This window comes from Ranitomeya imitator, chromosome 6 (genome assembly GCF_032444005.1).
Source record: "Ranitomeya imitator isolate aRanImi1 chromosome 6, aRanImi1.pri, whole genome shotgun sequence".
NCBI classification, from domain to species: Eukaryota; Metazoa; Chordata; class Amphibia; order Anura; family Dendrobatidae; genus Ranitomeya; species Ranitomeya imitator.
Genome location: NC_091287.1, coordinates 92576449 through 92599544, shown reverse-complemented (window position 1 = coordinate 92599544; position 23096 = coordinate 92576449). Strand labels below are relative to the sequence as shown.

The 23096-nt window shown below is 42.6% G+C and overlaps 1 protein-coding gene across 1 annotated transcript in view; it reads right to left on the bottom strand.

Annotated features, from left to right (window-relative positions):
- TAX1BP1 (Tax1 binding protein 1) overlaps positions 1–23096 on the bottom strand; it is a 152095-nt gene that overhangs the window by 4266 nt on the left and 124733 nt on the right. Inside the window, exons 10-16 of the mRNA XM_069729916.1 lie at positions 22724–22873; positions 19958–20045; positions 19196–19314; positions 16496–16621; positions 12506–12601; positions 11038–11224; positions 9922–10073 (exon numbers count right to left, since the gene is read on the bottom strand). Of these exons, the coding sequence (XP_069586017.1) occupies positions 9922–10073; positions 11038–11224; positions 12506–12601; positions 16496–16621; positions 19196–19314; positions 19958–20045; positions 22724–22873 (918 nt within the window). The remainder of the gene's footprint in view (positions 1–9921; positions 10074–11037; positions 11225–12505; positions 12602–16495; positions 16622–19195; positions 19315–19957; positions 20046–22723; positions 22874–23096) is intronic.

Below are 23096 nucleotides of genomic sequence, written 5' to 3'. Positions count from 1 at the left end.
GTATTTGCAGAGAATTTTCTGTCCAGATATAAAAATCTGCTATATATTATAGTACCACCATTGTGGATCAGATTTTAGGAAATCTCATTCAAATCTGGAGCACAAATTGCTTGGCTCTGCAGAATTGAAATCTAGCATTTGTCATTTCATGCTGCACTTTATCGCAGGTTTCACTTGTTGCAATTCAAAGGGTGAAGATGGCATTATATGTGCACATTGGAAACCACGGATATATGCAGTGCAGTACAGATATTGCAACAGAAAATTGCTGTGGAATTTTTTTTTACTGCGGCAAATGCGCTGCATGTCTGTCTTCAAGTGGACGTACCCTCAAGGTTAAAAGATACAGCTATGAGATATGTTGGTGGTACCACACTGGCATTATTGTTCTGGCTCTCTTTTGCCAGCTGTGGGTCCATTTACACAGACTGGCCAGCAGCACTAAGCAACCACCAATACTTTAATAGGCCGTTTACGCAGGCAGACCGTAGTAAAGTATGTGTGCGGTAATAGATTGCCTGGTGCTCATGGGCTATCATCTTTCTTGGCAGCGAGTCGTTTTACACAAGACGATGCACCAATGATCGAGCATTTTGCACATTCATAACAGCCTGTTCACACTGAAAAACTAGAGTTAAATGAACCCTGCTGTTGTTTTCGGTCTGGGGAGACCTATTTTGAACTTTGATATTTTTGGGGGTGTTCAAGATGCGGTTCTGAAACTTGTGGTTGATTGACTTAAATGAGGATGGGTCGGTTGGCCACGGGTTTCAGAGCCGCATCTTGAATATTTTAAAGAATATTGAAGTTCAGGGTCGGTCGTTTTTGACCGAAGACAACAGCAGGGTTAAGAACGCAAGTTCACCATTATCTTTCAGTGCAGCGGTTCCCAAAGGCGTTCGGAATTTTGCCCCTTCATGCAACAGAAAAATTAAATTCAGACAGCGGATGGCTGTAACATGACAGATAGAAGAATCCCTGACTGTAGTAGGGTTTACCAGGAAAAACAGCATGGTACGCTGCACTATTTTGAGACAAATGAGGGAATCGGCAACACAAGCTCGTAAGTCTCCAATGCAGATGTGAACATAGCCTTGTTCTGCCTATAAAAACAACTAACAAACCTGCCATACTCTATACAAGTTAATAGGATCTTCTGGGATTAGATGCTGAACAAATCTGTCACGGAAAATATATAATAGGTTGCACACTTAGTATAAAATATAAAGTACAACATAAGCAAGTGAGGGGAAAAAGGCGCACTATAAGAATAGAAGAGGACGCTAGACTTAGGGCAGAGATTGTGTGTGGCAGGTGTAACAAATTCTGCAAAGGCGGCTTCAAAAATAGAAACGTTAATGGTTTGTTTTTATTAAGAAAATGCAAAGTGAATGAACAGAAGAGCAATCTAAATCAAAGTAACATTTGGTGTCACCTCCCTTTGTCTTAAAAACAGAACAATGATACCAAATCAAAACCAATTACACCAAGCAAGTCATAATGATCATTAATTTCATATGTAGGGTGCAAGACTAACAGAAACAGCTATCTAGGGGGCATCAAAACTGGGTGAGGAACAGCCAAACTCCACAAAAACGTGAGGATGTAAAGGACAGTTTCATGTCACAGGTCATAACCATAGCAAGAGAAAGGACAGCAACAGGGAATACGATTACTATACTGCATTAACAAGGTATCTCCAGGCAAGGGATTCAAAGTGAGGTTTAAGATGGTGGTTCTACAGAAGAGCTTGAAGAGCACGAGAAAGGTGGAACACATGATTTTCCTTCAAAAACAGAAGGTCGGTTCCATCAGCTGAACATTGGCAGCAAACTATGAATGGGACTTAGCTACACCCATCTACTGTTCTGAGCAGTCCGGCCATGTGACTTATCTATGCACAGAAACATAGGAACTGAGGAGTAGAAAATGGCACCAGGTGCCATGGACTAAGTACGGTAGCCTAAATTTGAAATATTTGGATGTAACTGAAGATAGTATGTTCGAAGGGATGGAGAGCGGTACAATAAGGAGTGTCTGCACAAAACTGTGGAGGGATGTGCAAATAGAGTTGGGGATTAGGGCTGGATTAATGGGGTCCTCAATGCTGAGAAACATAGGCAGATACTTATCCATCATGCAATACCATCAAGAAGATGTATGTTTGGCTCTAGTCCTAATATATTCTGTAGTAGGACAGTAACCACATACAATGTAAATAAGAACTAGGAGTCCTGGAAGTGATGATAAGGCCTCAACAGTCTTGATCTCATCACTGAGCCTGTGTGGAATGTGGAAACTGATGGATTTGTGCAAGGCTACACCCCCACAGAAGATGTGGGTGCGTCTTATAATCCGAATTGTTGCTGTGGTGGAGCTTACCGATTGTGGTGGAGCGGGGTCCCAAGGTCGCTGCTGCTGCTCCTACCAACCTGAGGCCAGCAGCATCTCCTAACTACGCCAGCTTCCTAAAGCACCAACCCTGCCACCAGGACTCTGCTCCATCACCGCCTTCCCCAGGCCAACTACTGTAAAAGCGGATTATAACACACCATCTTTTTATTACATTTTTTTCCCCTATTTTCCGCACCCAAAATTTGGGATGTGTCTTATAAACCGATGTGTTTTATAATCCACAAAATACGATGTGTATGTATATTAGGAAAACCAAACCTAAATCTTTGGTACAGAAACCTTTGTTTGCAATTACAGGTCAGACATTTCCTGTAGTTCTTGACCAAGTTTGCACACATTGCAGCAGGGATTTTGGTCCACTCCTCCATCAAGATCTTTCAGGTTTTGGGGCTGTTGCTGAGCAAAATTGAGTTTTAGCTCCCTCCAAAATGTTTCTATTGGATTCAGGTCTGGAGACTGGCTAGACCACTCCAGGACCTTGAAATGCTTCTTACGGAGCCATGCCTTAGTTGCCTTAGTACTGTGTTTCAGGTCATTTTCAATGCAGGAAGACCCAGCCACGACCCATCTTCAATGCTCTTAGGCTACGTTCACATTTGCGTTGTTGGGTGCATGCGCCCCTATCTTTAACATGGGGGGCGCATGGACATGCACCGGTATGCGTTTTACGACGCATGCATCATTTTGACGCACAAGACAGGGCGCAGACGACGCTACTTGTAGCGTTTTCCCTGCGCCGAATTTCCTGATCTTTACTATCTTATGACAACGCATGCATCCCAAAACGCTGCGTTGTGTATATGCGTTGTGGGTTGCGTCACCGATGCTGCGCCCAACAACGCAAATGTGAACGTAAGCTTACTGAGGGAAGGAGGTTGTTGGCCAAAATCTAGCAATACATGACTCCCATCCAGCCTCTCTTCAATAAGTTGCAGTACGTCCTCTCCCCTTTGCAGAAAAGCACACCCAAAGCATGATGTTCCCCCACCATGATTCATGGTTGGGACGGTATTCCTGGGGTTGTATTCATCCTTCTCCCTCCAAACACAACGAGTGGCGTTGATACGAAAAAGTTGTGTTTTGGTCTCATCTGACCACATGACCTTCTCCCATGCCTCCTCTGGATCATCCAGATGGTCACTGGGGAACTCCAAATGGCCTGGACATCTGCTAGCATGAGAATGTGGACCTTGCAGGATTTTAATCCATGACGGTGTAGTGTGTTACTAACGGTAATACTTGAGACTATGGTTCCAGCTCTCTTCAGGTCATTGACCAGGTCCTCTCATGCAGTTCTGGGCTGATTCCTGAACTTTCTCAGAATCATCCTTACCCCACAAGGCGAGAATTTGCAGGGAGCCCCAGACTGCGGAACAGAGACAGTCATCTTGTGTTTCTTCCATTTTCTAATAATTGTGCCATCACTTATTATATTATAGCACCATTTATTCCATGGCACTTTACATGCGAGGAGGGGTATACATAACAAAAACCCAAGTACAATAATCCTAAACAATACAAGTCACGACTGGTACAGGAGGAGAGAGGACCCTGCCCGCGAGTGCTCACAATCTACAAAGTGGTTGCCTTCTCTCTAAGCTGCTTGCCTATTGTCCTGTAGTCCATCCCAGCCTGATGCAGGGCTACTATTTTGTCTGTGGTGTTCTTAGACAGCTGTTTGGTCTTGGCCATGGTGGAGATGTTAGAGTGTGATTGACTGTGTGTACAGGTGTCTTTTATACAGGTAACAAGTTCAAACAAGTGCAATTAATACAGTCAATGAGTGCAGAGTAGGAGGGTTTCTTGAACAAAAACTAACAGGTCTGTGAGAGCCAGAATTCTTGCTGGTTGGTAGGTGATCAAATACTTATTTCATACAATAAAATGCAATTTAATGATTTATAAATCATACAATGTGATATTCCGGATTTTTTTTTTTTTTTTTTTTTTTAACATTCTGTCTCTCACAGTTAAAGTGTACCCATGATAAAAATTACAGACCCCTCTATTCTTTGTAGGTGGGAAAACTTGCAAACTTGGCAGTGTATGAAATACTTATCTTCCCGTGTGTGTGTGTGTATATGTGTGTGTGTGTATATATATATATATATATATATATATATACATATATATATATATATATATATATATATATACACACATATACATATACATACATATATATATATATATATATACACATATACATACACATATATATATATATATACACATATACATACACATATATATATATATATATATATATATATATATATATATATATATATATATATATATATATATATATATATACACACACACACACATATACACACACACACACATATACATACACACACACACACACACACACATACATACATACATACATACATACTCACACACACACTCGACATCTACTATTAAACTGGTGTCTCAGTGCTTGCCAGTTATCCAGTACAAACATTGGACATGGTCCAGTTTCATTCTGTAGTAAAAAAATGTTGATATCTTTGCTGCAAGTCCGTCCTTAGAAAGCATGGGAAAGTCAGAGATAATCTCAGGAGCTTCGGCTGTCATTCCAACGTCTTTCAGCCATGGGTGGAATTTTGTGGCTCCATAAAACCAGCAAATAAAAAATACCAAAGCAAATGATTGTAATAGTTGCCTGTCATCGGCTAGGGACAGGGCTACATGGGCCAGAAATGTGAAGAATGCAGAATACAAGGCAGAGCAAATCAATCTGTGTCAGGAGACATTGTACCTCGGTGGCATCCCTCTGGGACTTGTATTAAGAGAAGCAAACTGCTAAATAATCTTCTATCACATCTCCTTGTAATTTGTGTATAAATAAGAGGCGATCACTTCCAACACCTCCAGGATAGGAGCTGACAAGGAGTCATGGAGCTGAGTGATGTGTACATGGAGATCTAGGCAGCCATGCAAGTCACCGGCGTCTCCCTGCACTCAGGCGCATCACTGAAATTGCCCTGTCAGGCGGAGGCTACATCACATCATCAGCTCTGTCAGCCGCGCTTTTGTTTCACGAGCACTAACAACACAAATATATCCACGGTGCATTCATTAGTATCGTGCCCATCACAGGAAACAGTGCCACATGCCTGAAGGGCTCCTTCACAGGATGCCAAGAGCGACTAACATTCACAGAAAACACTAATACAAGGAATCTAAAGGGTCAATAACAACAGAGTAATAGATCGTTTTACTCGTCCCACATTGCAGGAGTTCACCTCTGTGCCTGCTCCCCACATACAATCTCCATGTTTTTTTTATTAGGCTGCTTTATAGCACAGTTAAATATTATTTCAGCAGGAAAGGATACTTTGGGAGCCATTTTTGCAAACAATATAATTAAAATAAATAGTAGGAGGGATAAAGGGAACCTGTCAGCAGGATTGTGCACAGTAAACCACACACAGTATCAGGTCAGTGCAGTTATACTGATTAACATGATACCTGGGTTGATGAAATCCGTCTTGTGGTTTTTGTTTAATCTTTATTTTCAGTTTGTAGTTAATGATATGCCCGTGCTCCGGGCTTTATGGTGGCCATTTCGTGTTGTGCTACGTGTGTGTGTGTTGTGCTGGGCACCCCGAGGCCAAGCCTTCTAGTATTGAAACATTAACAATAGTGATGAGTGAATGTGCTCGGATACTGTGTTTGAGTCCCTGCAGCAGCGTATTTTGCGGAAGTAGACAGTCGCAACACACACGGGAATTGCACTCTGATAACATGTTATCCGCGCATGTTCGCTCATCACTAATTAACAACCTACACTAAGGACTTGCAGACGACCCATTTAAAGCCTTCATATTGCGTAAATCACCTCAGCTCCACAAGTCTCACCCCAACTGAGGGTTAGAAGAAAGGACACCCATTGAAAATGGCGACCATACAACATTCACGTCATTCAATCATGGATGGGGCAGATCCTCATAAATACTGAGGGGAACAGAGACCCTCCTTACACAATTGTGGCATCCTACGTGGTTTTCTAGGTACTGATCATGTACAATGTTATCAGCCTGTCACCATGTGAATGCGACTCAGATTTTATATGTTGTCTGGGAAAAAAAAAAGCAGCGGGAATAAGAGCAAAAATTGAACACTTGACCTGGTGTCCAGTCCTCTTTAAAGCATTATTCCCCATTTCCCATTGCTCATATCCCCCCCCTCCCCTCCTCCCGGTTAAAATAAAAACCCCAATAAAGTCTTTGGGAAAACAAATTATTAAAGTGAATCTATAACAAAGGTTTTGCTACCCCACCCGAGTGCAGCATAATGTAGCGTCAGGGACACTGATTCCAGCGATGTGTCACTTACTTACACAATTGCTGTAATTTTCATGTAATCTGTTACCTGCTGCAGATCTACAGTTCTCTGAATGCTGAGCCCTGAATAACCTCAGCCACACCTCTGATTTACAACTTTCTGTGTACACTGTGCATAGGCAGAAAGCTGCTAATCAATGGTGGGGTGAGGTTATACAGAGCTCATGATTATGGTGGACTACCTGGCAGCAGGTTTACTAGTCCTCTAATGATAATCAGCTGATAAAATAGTGATTTTATCAAAACTACAGCAAGTAGCCCAGTAAGTGACATCACTGATATCAAGGTCTCAGTCTCTACATTGTGCTGCTCTTTAATTAGCTGGCAAAAACCTGGTGACAGATTCCCTTTAAAAGTGATCACCCATCCATATGTGTTTTCAGCCCATTGAGAAGAGAGATCCGGAGAACAGAGCTCAGCAGAGCCCTTCTGAATGGAGCAGCGGCAGGACATGCACACATCTACTCAATGCTTTCTGCAAGAGTACAGCGCTTGGATTTTTTTTTTTTTTACAATTTTTGCGGTCCCACAGAAGATTCCAGAAAAAGCTAATTTCGCTTAGTCCTGCCATCACTAAATTTAGACAGGGTTCTTGAGATAGGTGTCTGACCGCCGGGATGCCAACCGATCAATCAGCAAATGATCACTTATCGTATAGACAGGATTAACCCTTCAAGAGTTTATGTAATTTATTACTGCACATATATTTTGCAATCCATAATAATTTGTTTATATTATTATATGCGCACACATTACTATTTAACATGCAAGAAGGCAACACATAGGTCAGGAAGACAGCGGTGTTAATTAAAGTTCTTCGGCTGACTAGAAGGAAAAAAAAAGTCTCTTGTCAAGCCCAATGTCTCCAGTGGGAAGGGTTGGAGACAGTATGCAGAATGGGAGGTGAAGGTGGGTGACATCTACGGGCAAGCAGTCTGGACCTTAACACTGGCAGTGAGGGAATTAGGACAGGCTCCCTAATTATCTTCAATCAAAGACACCCAGAACCTGAAGGCCGGAGGAAGCTGCTATTCTTTCCTCCACTATGGCTGCTGAATGCCAAGGCTATTATCAGATCTGTCTAAGCACTTATCAGTTTCTGCAAAGGTTAATAGCAATTAAACGCAGCAAACTAGACTAAATGAGGAACACGTCATGGTATCACTGCACTGCAAAGAGCAAAGTATTCGGCATGTGCGGATTCCTCATCTGATGTATTTCGCCAAGATCAAAGAGGCCTTCAGTATAAGTAGAAGAGCAAATCTGAAACACACTGACATTTCAATTTCATTTAGGGAATCAAAAAGAGATCCTGATGTAGCATGTCCTGCGGAGCGAGGGCACCGCCATTATCAGTTGTCTCTCTGCCACATGAGAGATTATTGCACTAATATAATTGTCATAGGCCTCAACGAGTCACAGGAATCGGTAAAAAATGTCAAAGATGCAGGAGACTAATCCAAATTAGGATATTACCCAAAAGTCACAGACATCAACCACATTCCTAATGAGGGAATAGAAACGCTAACGCTCGGTGCACATCACGCTGGCATATACGCCAAGAGGATCTAGCGGACTCCAATCACATGACAAAGCCAGAAGAGTGATACCACATCCGTCAGCCAGGTGTATATCAGTTTTTTTCTCTGCAGTATGAAGAGTAGTCTACTCTATCCCAGACAACAGTATTAAACAATGGGAACCTATTAACCATGGATTCCCTGTGTGCCTATAATGTAGGATAATGTTGGGAGAACCTTTCAAATCATACTTGAGCCTAAAGGTACCGTTACACTATACGATTTACCAACGATCACGACCAGCGATACGACCTGGCCGTGATCGTTGGTAAGTCGTTGTGTGGTCGCTGGGGAGCTGTCACACAGACAGCTCTCCAGCGACCAACGATGCCGAAGTCCCCTGGTAACCAGGGTAAACATCGGGTTACTAAGTGCAGGGCCGCGCTTAGTAACCCGATGTTTACCCTGGTTACCATTGTAAAAGTAAAAAAAAAAAAACACTACATACTTACATTCCCGTCGCATCCCCCAGCGTCAGCTTCCCTGCACTGTGTAAGGCTAGGTTCAGATTGCGTTAGGGCAATCCGTTTAGCGCTAAGCGCTAGCGGATTGTGCTAACGCAATGTCTTTTTCGGGGTCGCGTTTAACGTCCCCGCTCTCGCAGATCCCCGATCTGCGAGAGCAGGGAACAGACCTCGGGCGCGCCGCGGACGCTGCAAGCAGCGTCCGAGGCGCGTCACAAAACACGGCACATCGCTAGCGCGTGCCGAAAATGGCACGCGCTAGCGATGCACGTTCCCATTGTTGCCAATGGGCGCGCTAACGGATGCGTTGCACAGCATTAATTTCGCCATGCAACGCTGTTCGTTAGCGCGGTCCCATTAACGCAATCTGAACCTAGCCTAAGCGCTGGCCGGAAAGCAGAGCGGTGACGTCACCGCTGTGCTTTGCTTTACAGCTGGCTGGCGCTGACACTGGGGGACGCAGGGAAGCTGACGCTGAGGAACGTGACAGGAATGTAAGTATGTAGTGTTTTTTTTTTTACTTTTACAATGGTAACCAGGGTAAACATTGGGTTACTAAGCGTGGCCCTGCGCTTAGTAACCCAATGTTTACCCTGGTTACCAGTGAAGACATCACTGAATCGGCGTCACACATGCCGATTCAGCGATGACAGCGGGTGATCCAGCGACGAAATAAAGTCCTGATCATTCCCCAGCGACCAACGATCTCCCAGCAGGGGCCTGATCGTTGGTCGCTGTCACGCATAACATTTTCGTTAACGATATCGTTGCTACGTCACAAAAAGCAACGATATCGTTATGTGTGACGGTACTTTAAGTGAAGGACCTTCAAGACACAGGAAATATAAGCCTGACGCCTAGGGACAGCCACAAAGCTCATGTCCTTCAGCCCCAATACCATGGCCTGGTGAGATATGCAGAGCAAATGACCCAGGGATGAGAAACTTCTGGAGATATATACCAAGTGTCTCCAGCTCCTTCTAATGAGGAGTGATAAGTGATACCAAAACTTTATGCATTTCCCTGGTCTAGCTCAATGTAAAGACCAAAATCATCACAAAGACATACAAGAATAAATTTAAAAAAGCATATAAATTTTATACCAACCTGATTGTTATCATCAGGGTCTTCCAGACCATCTGGCCGGCTAAGATTCCTAGCAGGTTGACTGCAGACCACTTTGTCAATAAGGCTCCAAGATGGTGGCCTTGCTGGAGGACCCTGCACTTCGTCAGGATTGAGAGCTCCATCTGCGCCATCTAATAAATTACAGATAAGCGATTCAGTTACCAACTGAACAAGGTAAAGTAAGCAGATTCATATCAAATCAGGCCAATGTATACAAAAATGAAATTCATCCGGTCAAGCATTTTTTACATAGTAGTTTAAAGGCCCCCCCCCCCCCCCCCCCCTTTGCAAAATAAAAAACACTAGTTACTCCCCTACTGCACAGTCACCGTTACAGCGAAGTCGGCGCCCTTGTTAGGGGCTGACATAATATAGTTATGCCATGTGAGAGCTGTACCCACCAGCAGCCGCTATCGACTGCTGCACTCTGACTTCTAACGTTTGTTCAACAATCATCTGAGGAAAGTAAGAGCGCCGAAGTCCAATAACAGCTGCTGATTGGCTACGGGGCTCACACAGCATAACAACGTCACACAAGCCCCCGGGCATTGCTGGAATGGTGCCGGTGAGAAAGGAGAGTATGTGTCTCTATCTTACAAGGTGGACTACTTCATATATGAAGGAGTTGTCCAGGCAATGGACAAGCCCTTTAAGAAAATGACAGTAAAGCTTTGATTGACTTCTATTTCCGATGTAGACAGTGATTTTCGGTTATGCAAACTTGCTGAGAGACCAGTATTTTAAGACAGGCATTTACCACTACTCTGAAAACACCAAGTTTTACACCTGACTGCCCCGTGTATTTTCAGACATCTGTTCTTTCACGAACAGAATAAAATTTCAACTTACAAAGTTCATAGAAAAAAAAAGGTGCACATGTAATAAGTCAGCCAAACAAGATGGAGAAAAAAAAAAGCAAGAAAAAAAAAAAGAAGAAGAAGAACACTGATTTCTTCCCCATTCCAGGTCTATAGCAGCCACATACTGTTTCTATGTCAGTGAGGTTATTAATAGTCGCTTTGCTTGACGACTCAGACTATAATATTATAGTGTATAGTAATACAAGTATATTCCATGACAATAACCACCTCTCACCTCGGGTTGCCTGTGTTGCATATGGATTTCCAAACTGCAGTACAGGAGGCTGGATGGGGATTATAGGAACCTCTCGATGTTCTTCACAATATGGATTAAAGAACTGCAATCCCTGAGAGCTGGAGCCTGGTAATGCCTGATCACTCGCTGCCCTCGCTGACAGTCTTTCCAGATTGATTTCAAGCTCCTATAAAGCGAGATGCCATCAAAATCATATTACTACCTAATATAACATACACTTGCCAGCGGACACCATTCTGGATAACAGGTAAGACATGAACAGAAAGATTTTACACATTTCGACAGATTGCATGTAACTCTGTAGGTCAGTACAGAAGACTTGGGCAGCACTAATCAGTCTACAGGATCCCTCTAAGGCTATGTGCACACGTTGCGGATTGTATGCCTTTCACGTTTTTTCACCACAAAAATAGCGGCGATAACGCATGCACAACACAGCCCATTAAATTCAATGGGATTCCGCACACACAGGAATGCATTGAAACGCTCACTTTACGCATGTGGATATGGCCACCATGCGTAAAGTGAGCACTTCATGTGCGGTGGTACCCAGGGTCTGGAGGAGAGGAGACTCTCCTCCAGGCCCTTGGGAACCATATTTCTGTTAAAAAAAAATATATATATAAGACCTAAAATAAAAAATAGTGATATACTTACTATCTGATGGCTCCCGGAGTCCTCTGCCTCTCAGCGCTGCACGCGGCGGCTTCCGTTCCCAGGGATGCATTGCGTGAAGGACCTGGGATGACGTCGCGTTCATGTGACGTCACAAAGGTCCTTCGCACAATGCATCCCTGGGAACGGAAGCCACCCGGGAGTGCCGCTGAGGAGATTGGGGGCCGTCGGAAGGTGAGAATAACCAATTTTTTTAAATTTTTTTAATCATTTTTAACATTCTATCTTTTACTATTGATGCTGCACTATGCTTGACAAGTGTGACCAACCTGTCAATCAGTTTTCCAAGCGATGCTACAGATCCCTTGGAAAATGCCAACATTCTGCAAGCTAATTACGCTTGCAAAACGCTAGTGTTTAGCGGGTAAACGCATGCCAATTCTGCATGCGCTATACCCGCGGCAGGGAGTTGCAGAATTGCCATGGAATTTTCTGCGGCAATTCTGCAATGTGTGCACATAGCCTAACAGGATATATTTCTCCAGAGACATGGGCCTTTATTTAGGGCTAATTGTTATACTCATTCCAAGGGGGCATGGCTCACATGGGTTATTATGCAAGCCAGCCTGAAAACACGCCCCCAGAGAATGTGAGCGACGTGACCATAAAAAGGCCCATATCTCAGAAACCAATAGATTAAAAAAAAAAAAAAAAACACAAACAGAATACTCAGGAATAAGAGTAAAAACATGCTACTTTTGACATAGTCATCTTTAAAAGCATTTTTTCTTCTCGTGTCTCCTCGCCTAATTGTCGTCTATCTAGTTCTTACCTTGATGTCATTCTCCAGCTTATTCTTCTCGTTCAGCAGCACATCGACATGGCAATTCAGTTCTGATATTTCTCGATCTTTCTCTGCAGACTGGATCTGGGGACACATGAAGATGACGTGTTACGAGTAATATGCACATATAACTCAATGACATATGGTATTATCCCCCTTATTATTGTGCCACGCCTTGCTACATGATTTCCAAGGAATAATATTGCCTCGTCTGCTCCATTTCCTCTGCACTTTATCCGATTACGCCCCTGTCCTCCTAACCCCATGTCCGTTCCACTCTGTCTAGGCTTACACCAGGGCTCATACCACCCATGTGTGATCTCTGACTACATTTATGCCATTAGTGGGGAAAGGTGCTTAAAACCACAATTAGAAGGTCACTAAGAAGATCGTAAACCACCACACACTACAAAGCAAAGAGTAATCGGATACAGAATATAAATGGCCACATTTCTCAGGGCATGACACATTTCATTTGTGCTCTACTTTCAGAATAAAAATGTCATCTGTTTGAGGTTTGAAGCTCTATCCAGCACTGGGCGACTTTACTTCTCAGGGCTGACGTGCTATAAAACAGAACCCTGAAGTCAGAGGTTAAAACGAATCCCAGCAGCCATATTTCATTCATAATCCATCCTAAATCTGTCCTATCAGTGTCACACACCCTGAGGAAACCATGATGCACCAATCTGGGAGACCAGAATTATATTGTTTTTTTCTGTTGCCACTGAAGAGCAACATTTGCCTGCAAGTCATGGGAGGATGATCGCCATCTTGCACTTAAATGATGATACTCTACCATGTTATTTACCAAGAACTGTGTGCTTTTCTGAAAACCGGACAAACGAGTCACAAGAATAGGACCCATGCAATACAAATGTAAGAAACCCTAGAAGCTATGGGCAACGTAAAAAACCGCCCTTCCCCTGAATCAAATCGCTTAAATGGCACTGTTGGCACTTTACAGCTGCATCTAGGTGGTTAAACAGCAACTACTGACGCTAGCTTTGTAACACACGATTGACCAGTCTTTTGTGCATAAATAAAAAAAACAAAAAAAAAAAAAAACAGGACCTAGCCAGACGCAGTCCAAAGTGACTCCATGTGCCTCATTACAATGAATGGTTGCATTGGGGATATTGCCTGAATCCTGTATTTTGGGGGATTTACACAGAAATGCCTCATGTAAGTGCTCAGCACAGAGAACAGGATAAATGTGAAAGTAGCCTTAAAAGCAATCAAGAAATGTTATAAAACTTTAAGTACTCTATAATGCTACCAAGAAAAATGTCAAGTCGTCTCTCAAAAAACAAGTCCCCACTCGGGTCCATCATCCATTAACAGAAAAGTAAGGGTTTTCCACATCATAAGTAGCAAAAAGCAACAAATTTACGAGGTGCACATCTCCAGAAGCACAAGAAGGGCACAATGGGCAGCAAGCCGGCATATTTGCAATTTTCACTGTACAACATCCATTCTATACTTAGTTTTTTGTTAAAGACCAGTGGAGTCAAAATAGTCACTTCATCCATAGAGAAATACACCAAGGGATGTGGTTTATAAAAATGGTGTCACTTATGTGGTCAGAGTCCAGAGACACTTTGGGGCTTTAAACAGCGATCAAACTCCTCCAGTAAAATCTGCTTGCCAAAAGTTAAAAGCCGCTCCTTCCTTCTAATTCTTGCTGTGTGGCCAAACAGTAGTTTTTGAGGATGCATGGGACATCACTGTGTTCGGGAGGAATTGCACAACAAATTGCAGGGTCCATTTTCCCCAACATCCCTTTGTGAAAATGAAAATTTTCCAGTTAATATAACCATATAATGGTAGAAGAATAACATTTTATGTCCATATTATCTATGTCCCAATGTAATAAACTTCCATGAGGTACCAGTGGGTTTACATACTCCGTTCACCCCTAGATTAATTCCTTGAGCAGTGCAATTTCCCAAATGGGTTCACTTATGAGCCAAGTGAGATATTACCGTGTTTGAGGGAAACTTCATAATAAATTGTGGTGTCCATTTTCTACTATTACAAATTGGAAAATTTGAGGGTAAAGCAATATTTAAGTGGAAAAATGTAATTTAGTCATTCCACTTGTGTGTTAATTCCTGTGAAGCACCTGAAGGTTTAATATATTTTTTCTACCAGCAGTTTTGGGTGAAGTGTTTAAACTGGTATCACTTTGGGGTTTTTCCAATATATACTATCAGGTTTCAGGATATAAGCATTTAACGTTTGAAAACTGGAATTTGGTTAAAGTCTAGAAAAATTAAGAGATCGTTTCATTAAAAAAAAACAAAACCTAAAAATGTATCATCTCAAACTTACCGATATATAGATAGAGTCAGTGGGATGCGTGGCGCACTCCAGAGCTAAAGTCATAAAGTGACATATCAGAATTGAAAAACAGGGTTTGGTCACAAAGACCAAAAATGGCTCAGTCACTAAGGGTTTATCCATTTGCCACATCGAAATTTTTGTTTACCAGGCTGCAGTGATGACATCCCTTTGACAAGTGATTCTTGCAGCCAATAAGTTTTCTCACCTGTCAGACCCCTGTAGACAATGATTGGTGGCAGCTGTCGTGTGTAGACAGGACGTTGTAGCAGCCAACTAAACAAAGATCGTGGGGAGTAGCACATTGGTTCATTCTTCTGCTGATCTTCTGTTGATCGGGGACAACCCTTATAAGTGTGTGTGTGTGTGTGTGTGTGTGTGTGTGTATATATATATATTCATATATTTGGCAGTTTTCTGGTATAAGTACATTATTTTATTAGAACAATGATGCAGATTTATCAATTACAGCTCTGTCAGGTAAGATTTTTGCCTTAACCAAAACAGAAAAATGTGGACATCAAGCGCATTCAGTCACTTATGTAGGAGGCTTGTACACGTGCGCACATAGTTTCTTTATTCACTGCTACATTGGGGTCCAGACACATTATCCATTACACAGCAGGATACATAAAGCCGAATTACAGGATAAAGATTGTGCAAAGGTATCACAGTCACTCAGAAAAGCCAGGGAGGGCATTTACTCTACTGGGAAAAGGCTGGTATTTCACAGGTCTTAGGAGGTGGCTGTGATCATGTGAAACATTCCTCACCTTCTACTGAGCAGCGTCAGAAGTAGATTTAGACTTTAAGCATAAAGGCACATAATATCCCCTAGTGCTACATTACATTGTGCCACAACAAGCCGGACAGATTTGCCTTTTCCAGATCGGCCAAATTAAATTTCCCTAATACTTGCGCTATGATTAGAACATTCAGTGTGTATCACAGATGCTGCCTTCTATCGCCGAGCCAGTAATAGGCAAATAACCGGCTCATACTATACTGTGGCAGAACTATCAGTGGCAAGAAAGACGCTGCACAAAGCGAGGGGGCGCGCGCTGCACAAAGCGAGGGCGCGCGCTGCACAAAGCGAGGGCGCGCGCTGCACAAAGAGAGGGCGCGCGCTGCACAAAGAGAGGGCGCGCGCTGCACAAAGAGAGGGCGCGCGCTGCACAAAGAGAGGGCGCGCGCTGCACAAAGAGAGGGCGCGCGCTGCACAAAGAGAGGGCGCGCGCTGCACAAAGAGAGGGCGCGCGCTGCACAAAGAGAGGGCGCGCGCTGCACAAAGAGAGGGCGCGCGCTGCACAAAGCGAGGGCGCGCGCTGCACAAAGCGAGGGCGCGCGCTGAACAAAGGGCCCAACCTCTGTTCTTTTGCATATTGTCTGTATAGAAAGAGAAACAGATGGCTAATGCAGCAAAGAAACATATACCAAACATATATGTTTATTCAGTCCCTATGCTGGACGGATGCCGTGGCATCCTGCATGACTGTGGCCACTGTTGGGCACCTATCTCCTTGGGCGCATGCACACGACATTGGGCACAGATGTAACGTGTACCTAGCCTTACAAATCACACACTGGTGTCTGCCTAAATCTGGGATGACCATGTTTCTGCCTGAACGGTCTTACCTTATACTGATCCTCATGGACTGCCAGCTGCAGTTTGATACTTTCATTCATTTTCAGTTGTTCTTTCCACTTTAGCTCCATCTTAGCGACATCATCAGCAAATGCATTGCACCTTGCCTTTTCTTCCTAGAAGAGCAGGAAAATAATAAAAAAGTATGAAGTTCTAATGCAGCGAGTGTAGGTCAATAAACCTGCAGTAGCAACACTCTCTGCTCTGTAATACGGATGGCTGAATGTGGCCATATTATGGTCATCTGAATGGGGCCATGGGAGCTTTGTAGCTAAAACCCTGTGATTCCAGCAGCCTCTGCAATGTTTCAGGCAAGCAGACTATGCAGTGCAAACAAGTGAAGTGTGGAGAAGGCATGGAGACCTAGCACTGTCTGTAAATGAAGAGTAGCAGACAATGATAACTTCATGTCAGTAAAGTAGGAAGAAAAGGGAAGCAAAAGGCTTCACAAACGTACTGCACACAAGGATCATTTAAAGCACTGACGTTTTTTACTTTTCACACTTTCATATGAAGTGAAGTAGATTTAACACAATATGCCAAATTAGCATGCCAAACACGTAAAACATGTTGGCGCTTGATCTTCGTTAACCCTTTAAAGAACAGACAATTTTTAGTTTTTGCTCCTTTGTTTTTTTCTCCTCAACTTCCTAAAAGGCATAACTTTTTTTTGTATTTTTCAGCCGACATAGCCATAAGGAGGACATTTTTTTATGGAATGATTTGTACTTTTAATTACCGTATATACTCAAGTATAAGCAGAGATTTTCAGCCCAAAAAAATGGGCTGAAAGTGCCCCTCTCAGCTTATACTCGAGTCATGGTAGGTGGGGGGTCGGCGGGTGAGGGGGAGCGACGCCTGTCAAATACTCACCTGCTCCCAGCGCTCCTGGCGCGGTCCCCGCATGTCTCACGGTCTTCGGGCACTGCAGCTTCTTCCCCTGTTCAGCTGTCACTGGTACCGCTCATTAAAGTTATGAATATGGACTCCACTCCCATAGGGGTGGAGCCGCATATTAATTCCCGTAATGAGCGGTGCCACGTGACCGCTCACTACAGGAAGAAGCTGCCGCTCCCGAAGACCGTGGGATATGCAGGGACCACGTCAGGAGCGCCGGGAGCAGGTGAGTATGTCATATTCACCTTTCCGCGATCCACCGACACTCCGTCTTCCGCAGTGACTGTTCAGGTCAGAGGCCGCAATGACGTATTAGTGTGCACGCCGCCCTCTGCCTGAAAAGTCAGTGTGGAGAAACGGGACGCTGAGGAGCAGTGGGCAGTGACGAGAGGTAAGTATGTCATTTTTTTTTTCTTTTTAGCGCAGCAGCAGCATTACATGTGGCACAATGCTATATGGAGCGTCTATGGGGCCATAAAAAAATGCATGGAGCATTATATGGGGCATCTATGGGGCTATAACTGCATGGAGCATTATATGGGGCATCTATGGGGCCATAACTGCATGGAGCATTATATGGAGCATCTATGGGGCCATAAAGAACTGCATGGAGCATTACATGGAGCATCTATGGTGACATAACTGCATGGAGCATTATATGGGGCATCTATGGGGCCATAAAGAACTGCATGGAGCATTATATGGGGCATATTAGTATATGGAGCATCTCATGGGGCCATAATGAACTGTATGGAGCATTATATGGGGCCTATTTTTTATGGAGCATCTTATGGGGCATATTTTAATATGGAGCATCTTATGGGGCCCATCATGAACTGAATGGAGCATTATATGGGGCTCCTGATTCAATATGGATATTCAAAAACACTTAACCTACTGATGTCTCAATTAATTTTACTTTTATTGGTATCTATTTTTATTTTTGACATTTACCGGTAGCTGCTTCATTTTCCACCCTAGGCTTATACTCGAGTCAATAATTTTTCCCAGTTTTTTGTTGCAAAATTAGGGTGGGGGGGGGGGGGGGTTGGCTTACTCGGGTCGGCTTATACTCCAGTATATACGGTAACACCATTCTTTTTACAGTGAGATGGAATTATTTACCGGTTTCCCAGTACAAGTGCAATGAAATCGCAATTTAAAAAAAAAAAACAAAACACCAGCCACTTCCTCCCCACAATTTTTTTCTCTTTACATTTTTTACCAGTTGGGTTAATTAATTTTTACATCACAGTGCTGTCCGATGTTTGCATGTACCCATAGACTTGTATGGGTGCCTGACGTGCGATATACGCTGCCAATAACAGCATACAGCAATCGGCATGAGTAAAAGAACTCTAGTCGGCCCTGCTCCATAGTATAGCATTGGAGCGAGAGCTAGCCAATGAAGCACTCGTCCAAGTTATATGCTGACTGCTTGCCAATGTGAGCATACCCCTTAAAGTATATTTTCTCTGAAAGAATATATACCTGGCTGACATGGCATTTTATCAGCGCCCCACAATCGCGTTGCAGGGGAAAGCAATGAGCGCTTAGAAAGACGCTCCCCTGGAACATGCGCTTTAAATCCCACAGTCAAGAGATTAACAGCAATATTTAACTAGTTACCAGCAGTGAGCGGAGCCACCATCTGTTGGGAACAGGGACACAGAGCCACCTCCATTCATCCGCTGTAATTGTATGGCGCTCATTACTTAAGGGTTAAATAGCTTTATGGTTAGGTCATTACATCAAGTTACATCACTAGCCAGATCTGATGGTTGGCTACTTACTGCTAACATTTGCTTGTACTTTCGATACTTCTCAGTTTTCTCAGCTATTTCCTTGTTCATATCAGCCACTTGTTCTTTGATGACAAATTCAGATACAGAATGGGAAGAAAATGGACTCACTGTGGAAGGCAGATAAATGAGGGATTACTCAAGAGCACATTATTATGTAAAGCACAAAACATTAGGTCCAGTTTTGCACTGCTCTGTCAAGCGATATTAAGAGCGGTATGGAGAGAAAAACGTTCAAACTCTGCTACTGCCAACGGAATCACCAATTTTTTCAATAACTGCAAATTATATATTTTTTTTTCCCCCATTTCAGACAAAACCTTTGGGACTCAGGCGTCATTCAGATGTCAGTGTTTTTTGCATGTGATCCGTTAGTTTTTCTGACTGATAGGATAGCCAGCTGAAGCAACTCACATTTTTTTTTTTAAGTTTGCTTACCAATGGCCTGCAAAAAATAATGGAGACATGCTACTATTGGTTTGATTTGCAGAAATAACTCACCCATTCAAATGAATTTGTCCACACACAAAAATACAAAACAAGGACAGCCATCAGTGTTGTATAGTAATGCTACCCTTTTTTATTGTCGCTGGAAAGCAGCTTCGGAAACATCCATCATTTTTTTTTTTTTTGTATACAAGAATGTATTACACATCAATGGTAAAAGCGGACACTTGGACAAAAAATGTATGAAAAACTAATAGTAAACTGACGAAAAAAGAAAAGGTGATGTGCGCATCAAGCCTAACCTACCTGGCGGAGTAAAGTTTGGGATATCCGCAGCCGACGCCTCACAATACACATACTGATCTCCTGACTTCTGCTGACCTTCTGCAGCTTTCTGATTAGGAAGGGAAGATGGAAAAAAAAAAAAGTCAAACTGTGGCAGATGTATTCAGAACATTTCATGTTACAATGAACAATCAGATGGCAGTAAGATGGCAGTAAGATGGCAGAGCTCACTGGGAAAGGGAAACAAAGTGGGGGAAAAACAAACTGCAATATGTTAAGTAATGAATGGATTATAAGTTGATGCCAGGGGTTGGACAGTGCCACGATGTCCACGAGTGGAATCTGGGCCTGAAGATCAGATCTAATTCAGACACGACCCATGGAAAAACGGACAAAGCCAAAAAAAACTCATTGGTCAACTTCTAACTCCTTCATGACAGGGCAGTTTTTCATTTTAGTGTTTCCATTTCTTTTCCTCCCTTCTTCCAAAAGCCATAGATTTTTTTATTTCTTCAACATGAGGGCCATTTTTTTTTTTGCAGGAGTAGTTGTATAGTAAAATGAATGTTGATGTTCATAACTACAACGTATAGGAAAACGGGCAAAAAGTTACAAGTGTGGTGAAACGGCAAAAACAAGACCCCACATGGAGATTCTACTTATTGTTTTTTTGAAGTTTGTTTATATGGTGTTCATTAGGTGGTAGAAATGACCTAGCAACATTTTTACCCAAGACAGATCGATTACAGTGATACAAAACTACAAAGTAGAAAATAATTTTATTTCTTTTTTTATATACAAAAATTGCAAAATAAACATTGTCGCAATTTTCGGAGACCTGTATTTATTTTTTTACTTTTAAGCTGATAGAGCTATGTGAGGGCTGGGATTTGGGTGGTAAGCAGACATCCTTATTGGTTTGGGGTTGGATATGACATTTTGATCGCATGGTCAATTTTTTTCCCACTTATTCTGCCATGTTGTGTTTGGGGTAATTCATTTTATATTATTAAACGGGCGTAAAAAAGTTGGCTTATTTTTTTGACCCCTGAGTAGTCTTGAACCTGTTATCATCTGATTGCTCCTTCATACACTGCAGTACCACAGTATTGTGACATAGACAAAATCATGTGCTCCTATGAATCCCAACAGGAGGACAAAGATGGCATCTGTGGGGGCCATCAGCAGACTTTTTTTGGCTGCCATAACACATCTGCCCTAATGAATCACAGTGCTGCATGGGCCGATGGGTGAATGTGATAAACCCTAAAAATAGAGCTGTCAGAGATAGCCTGTGGTATTTAAATGGTTTATCAGCAGCAATCAGAGCAAACTCTGGTCACTGCTGTTACAGCAAGATACCAGCTGCACATTACACCCAGCATCTTCCAGGTATGGTGGGGGCAAAGCATCTAAGCCCACTTAAAATACCGGCATAAGCCATATGACGTAGTACTAAGTTGCATGTCAGCAGGGGGTTTAAGGGAATCTGTCACCCCCCCACCTGTATATGGGACGTATATGACCTATTAATATGGGCATACAGGTAATAGATATGTTACACTGCTCCTACGTGTATGCCTCATATTAATCGTCTTGATGCGGAGAAATGTTATATTCTTTCCTTAGGCTAATGATTTCTTCCAGGCTCTGGGCCGTGCAGTGCCAAGAAGAGATCCCTGCCTCCTCTCCTCATTACAATACTACTCCCTCCTATCAGTGTCAGTTATGGCCAGTGGCCTGTTAGTCTGCATTATGAATACCTACTCAGAGGCACCACCTGAAGACCGCCCCTCACAATCCTGCCGACAGGTTCTCTTGAAGGTCATAAATCAAGAACACCATTAGATTCATAAATGCAGTTTGAGGTGCAGCTTACATTTTTTTTTAGCTGAACCCAAAAGTGGATCCAGCAAAAAAAAAACAACAAACAAACAAAAAAAAAAACAGTAATACAAAAGTCTTTGCTGTTTGCTGTACCCTTTAGAAGAATGAAAAGAAAAAGCAACGAAGATCAGCTCACCTCCTCTCAGGCCCAGCGCACAGATCATGCAGTGCAGCAAGTAGTTTGAAGAAAAAGCAGAAGTCCAGCGCGGGTGATGTCCGTAAAAAATACCTTTTATTCCATATTCGTTAAAAGCACATAAATCCAAAGTCCATCTTCATATCCATAGACACAAAAACGGGTGATTCATACCAGTGACAATCACAGGCTTAAAGTGCATTAAAATCATACGCGTTTCAACGGTCGTGCCGCCTTACTCATTGTGATAAAAATATAATGAAAGAGGGCTGCCATATAGGACTAGGCCCATTAGGTTACACCCCCTGATCTTGCAGACAAGATCACAATGAGTAAGGCGGCACGACCGTTGAAACGCGTATGATTTTAATGCACTTTAAGCCTGTGATTGTCACTGGTATGAATCACCCGTTTTTGTGTCTATGGATATGAAGATGGACTTTGGATTTATGTGCTTTTAACGAATATGGAATAAAAGGTATTTTTTACGGACATCACCCGCGCTGGACTTCTGCTTTTTCTTTAGAAGAATGCTCTACTTCTTAGTGAACTTTGCTATAGGTACAGAAAGTCTATGGAACAGTCCAGGTTCCAGTCCATCAGGACATTTACGTGAGGCTTCCTGGTAATAAAGCTAACCTCCACTGACAAGGGTGGAACAGTTTTAAGAATTACACATTTTGTACTCCGCACCTGAAATATAAATGCTTTCTTGTTCTTAAAAGGTTATGCAATAATAGTCAAGAGAACTAACAGGTACATACAAGCTGGTCTGTGAGTTTTGTGACTTGTTTCTGATATTTCTGACATTCTTTAAATTTTTCTTTATAGTGGTCTGCAGCCATTTGTAGCCTCAGCTTCAGGTCTTCAACCTCCTTACGAAGTTCCTGCTCAACTCTACAGCTTTCTGTGTCCTAAAAAGAAAAATCGACATGAGATTTTACATTAAAACAGGAGTATTGTAGTTCTGGGGAATTTGATTTCTGTATTAACTGTAAAGTGATAAAGGGTTCGAACAAAGAAATGACATATCGGAGGTGCCAATAGGATACATTCCAATATTTTGTTGCAAAATCTAAAAGTGTTAGCACATGTGTAAGTTATATATACAATTTGTGCAAGTAAAAGGCTTTTTCT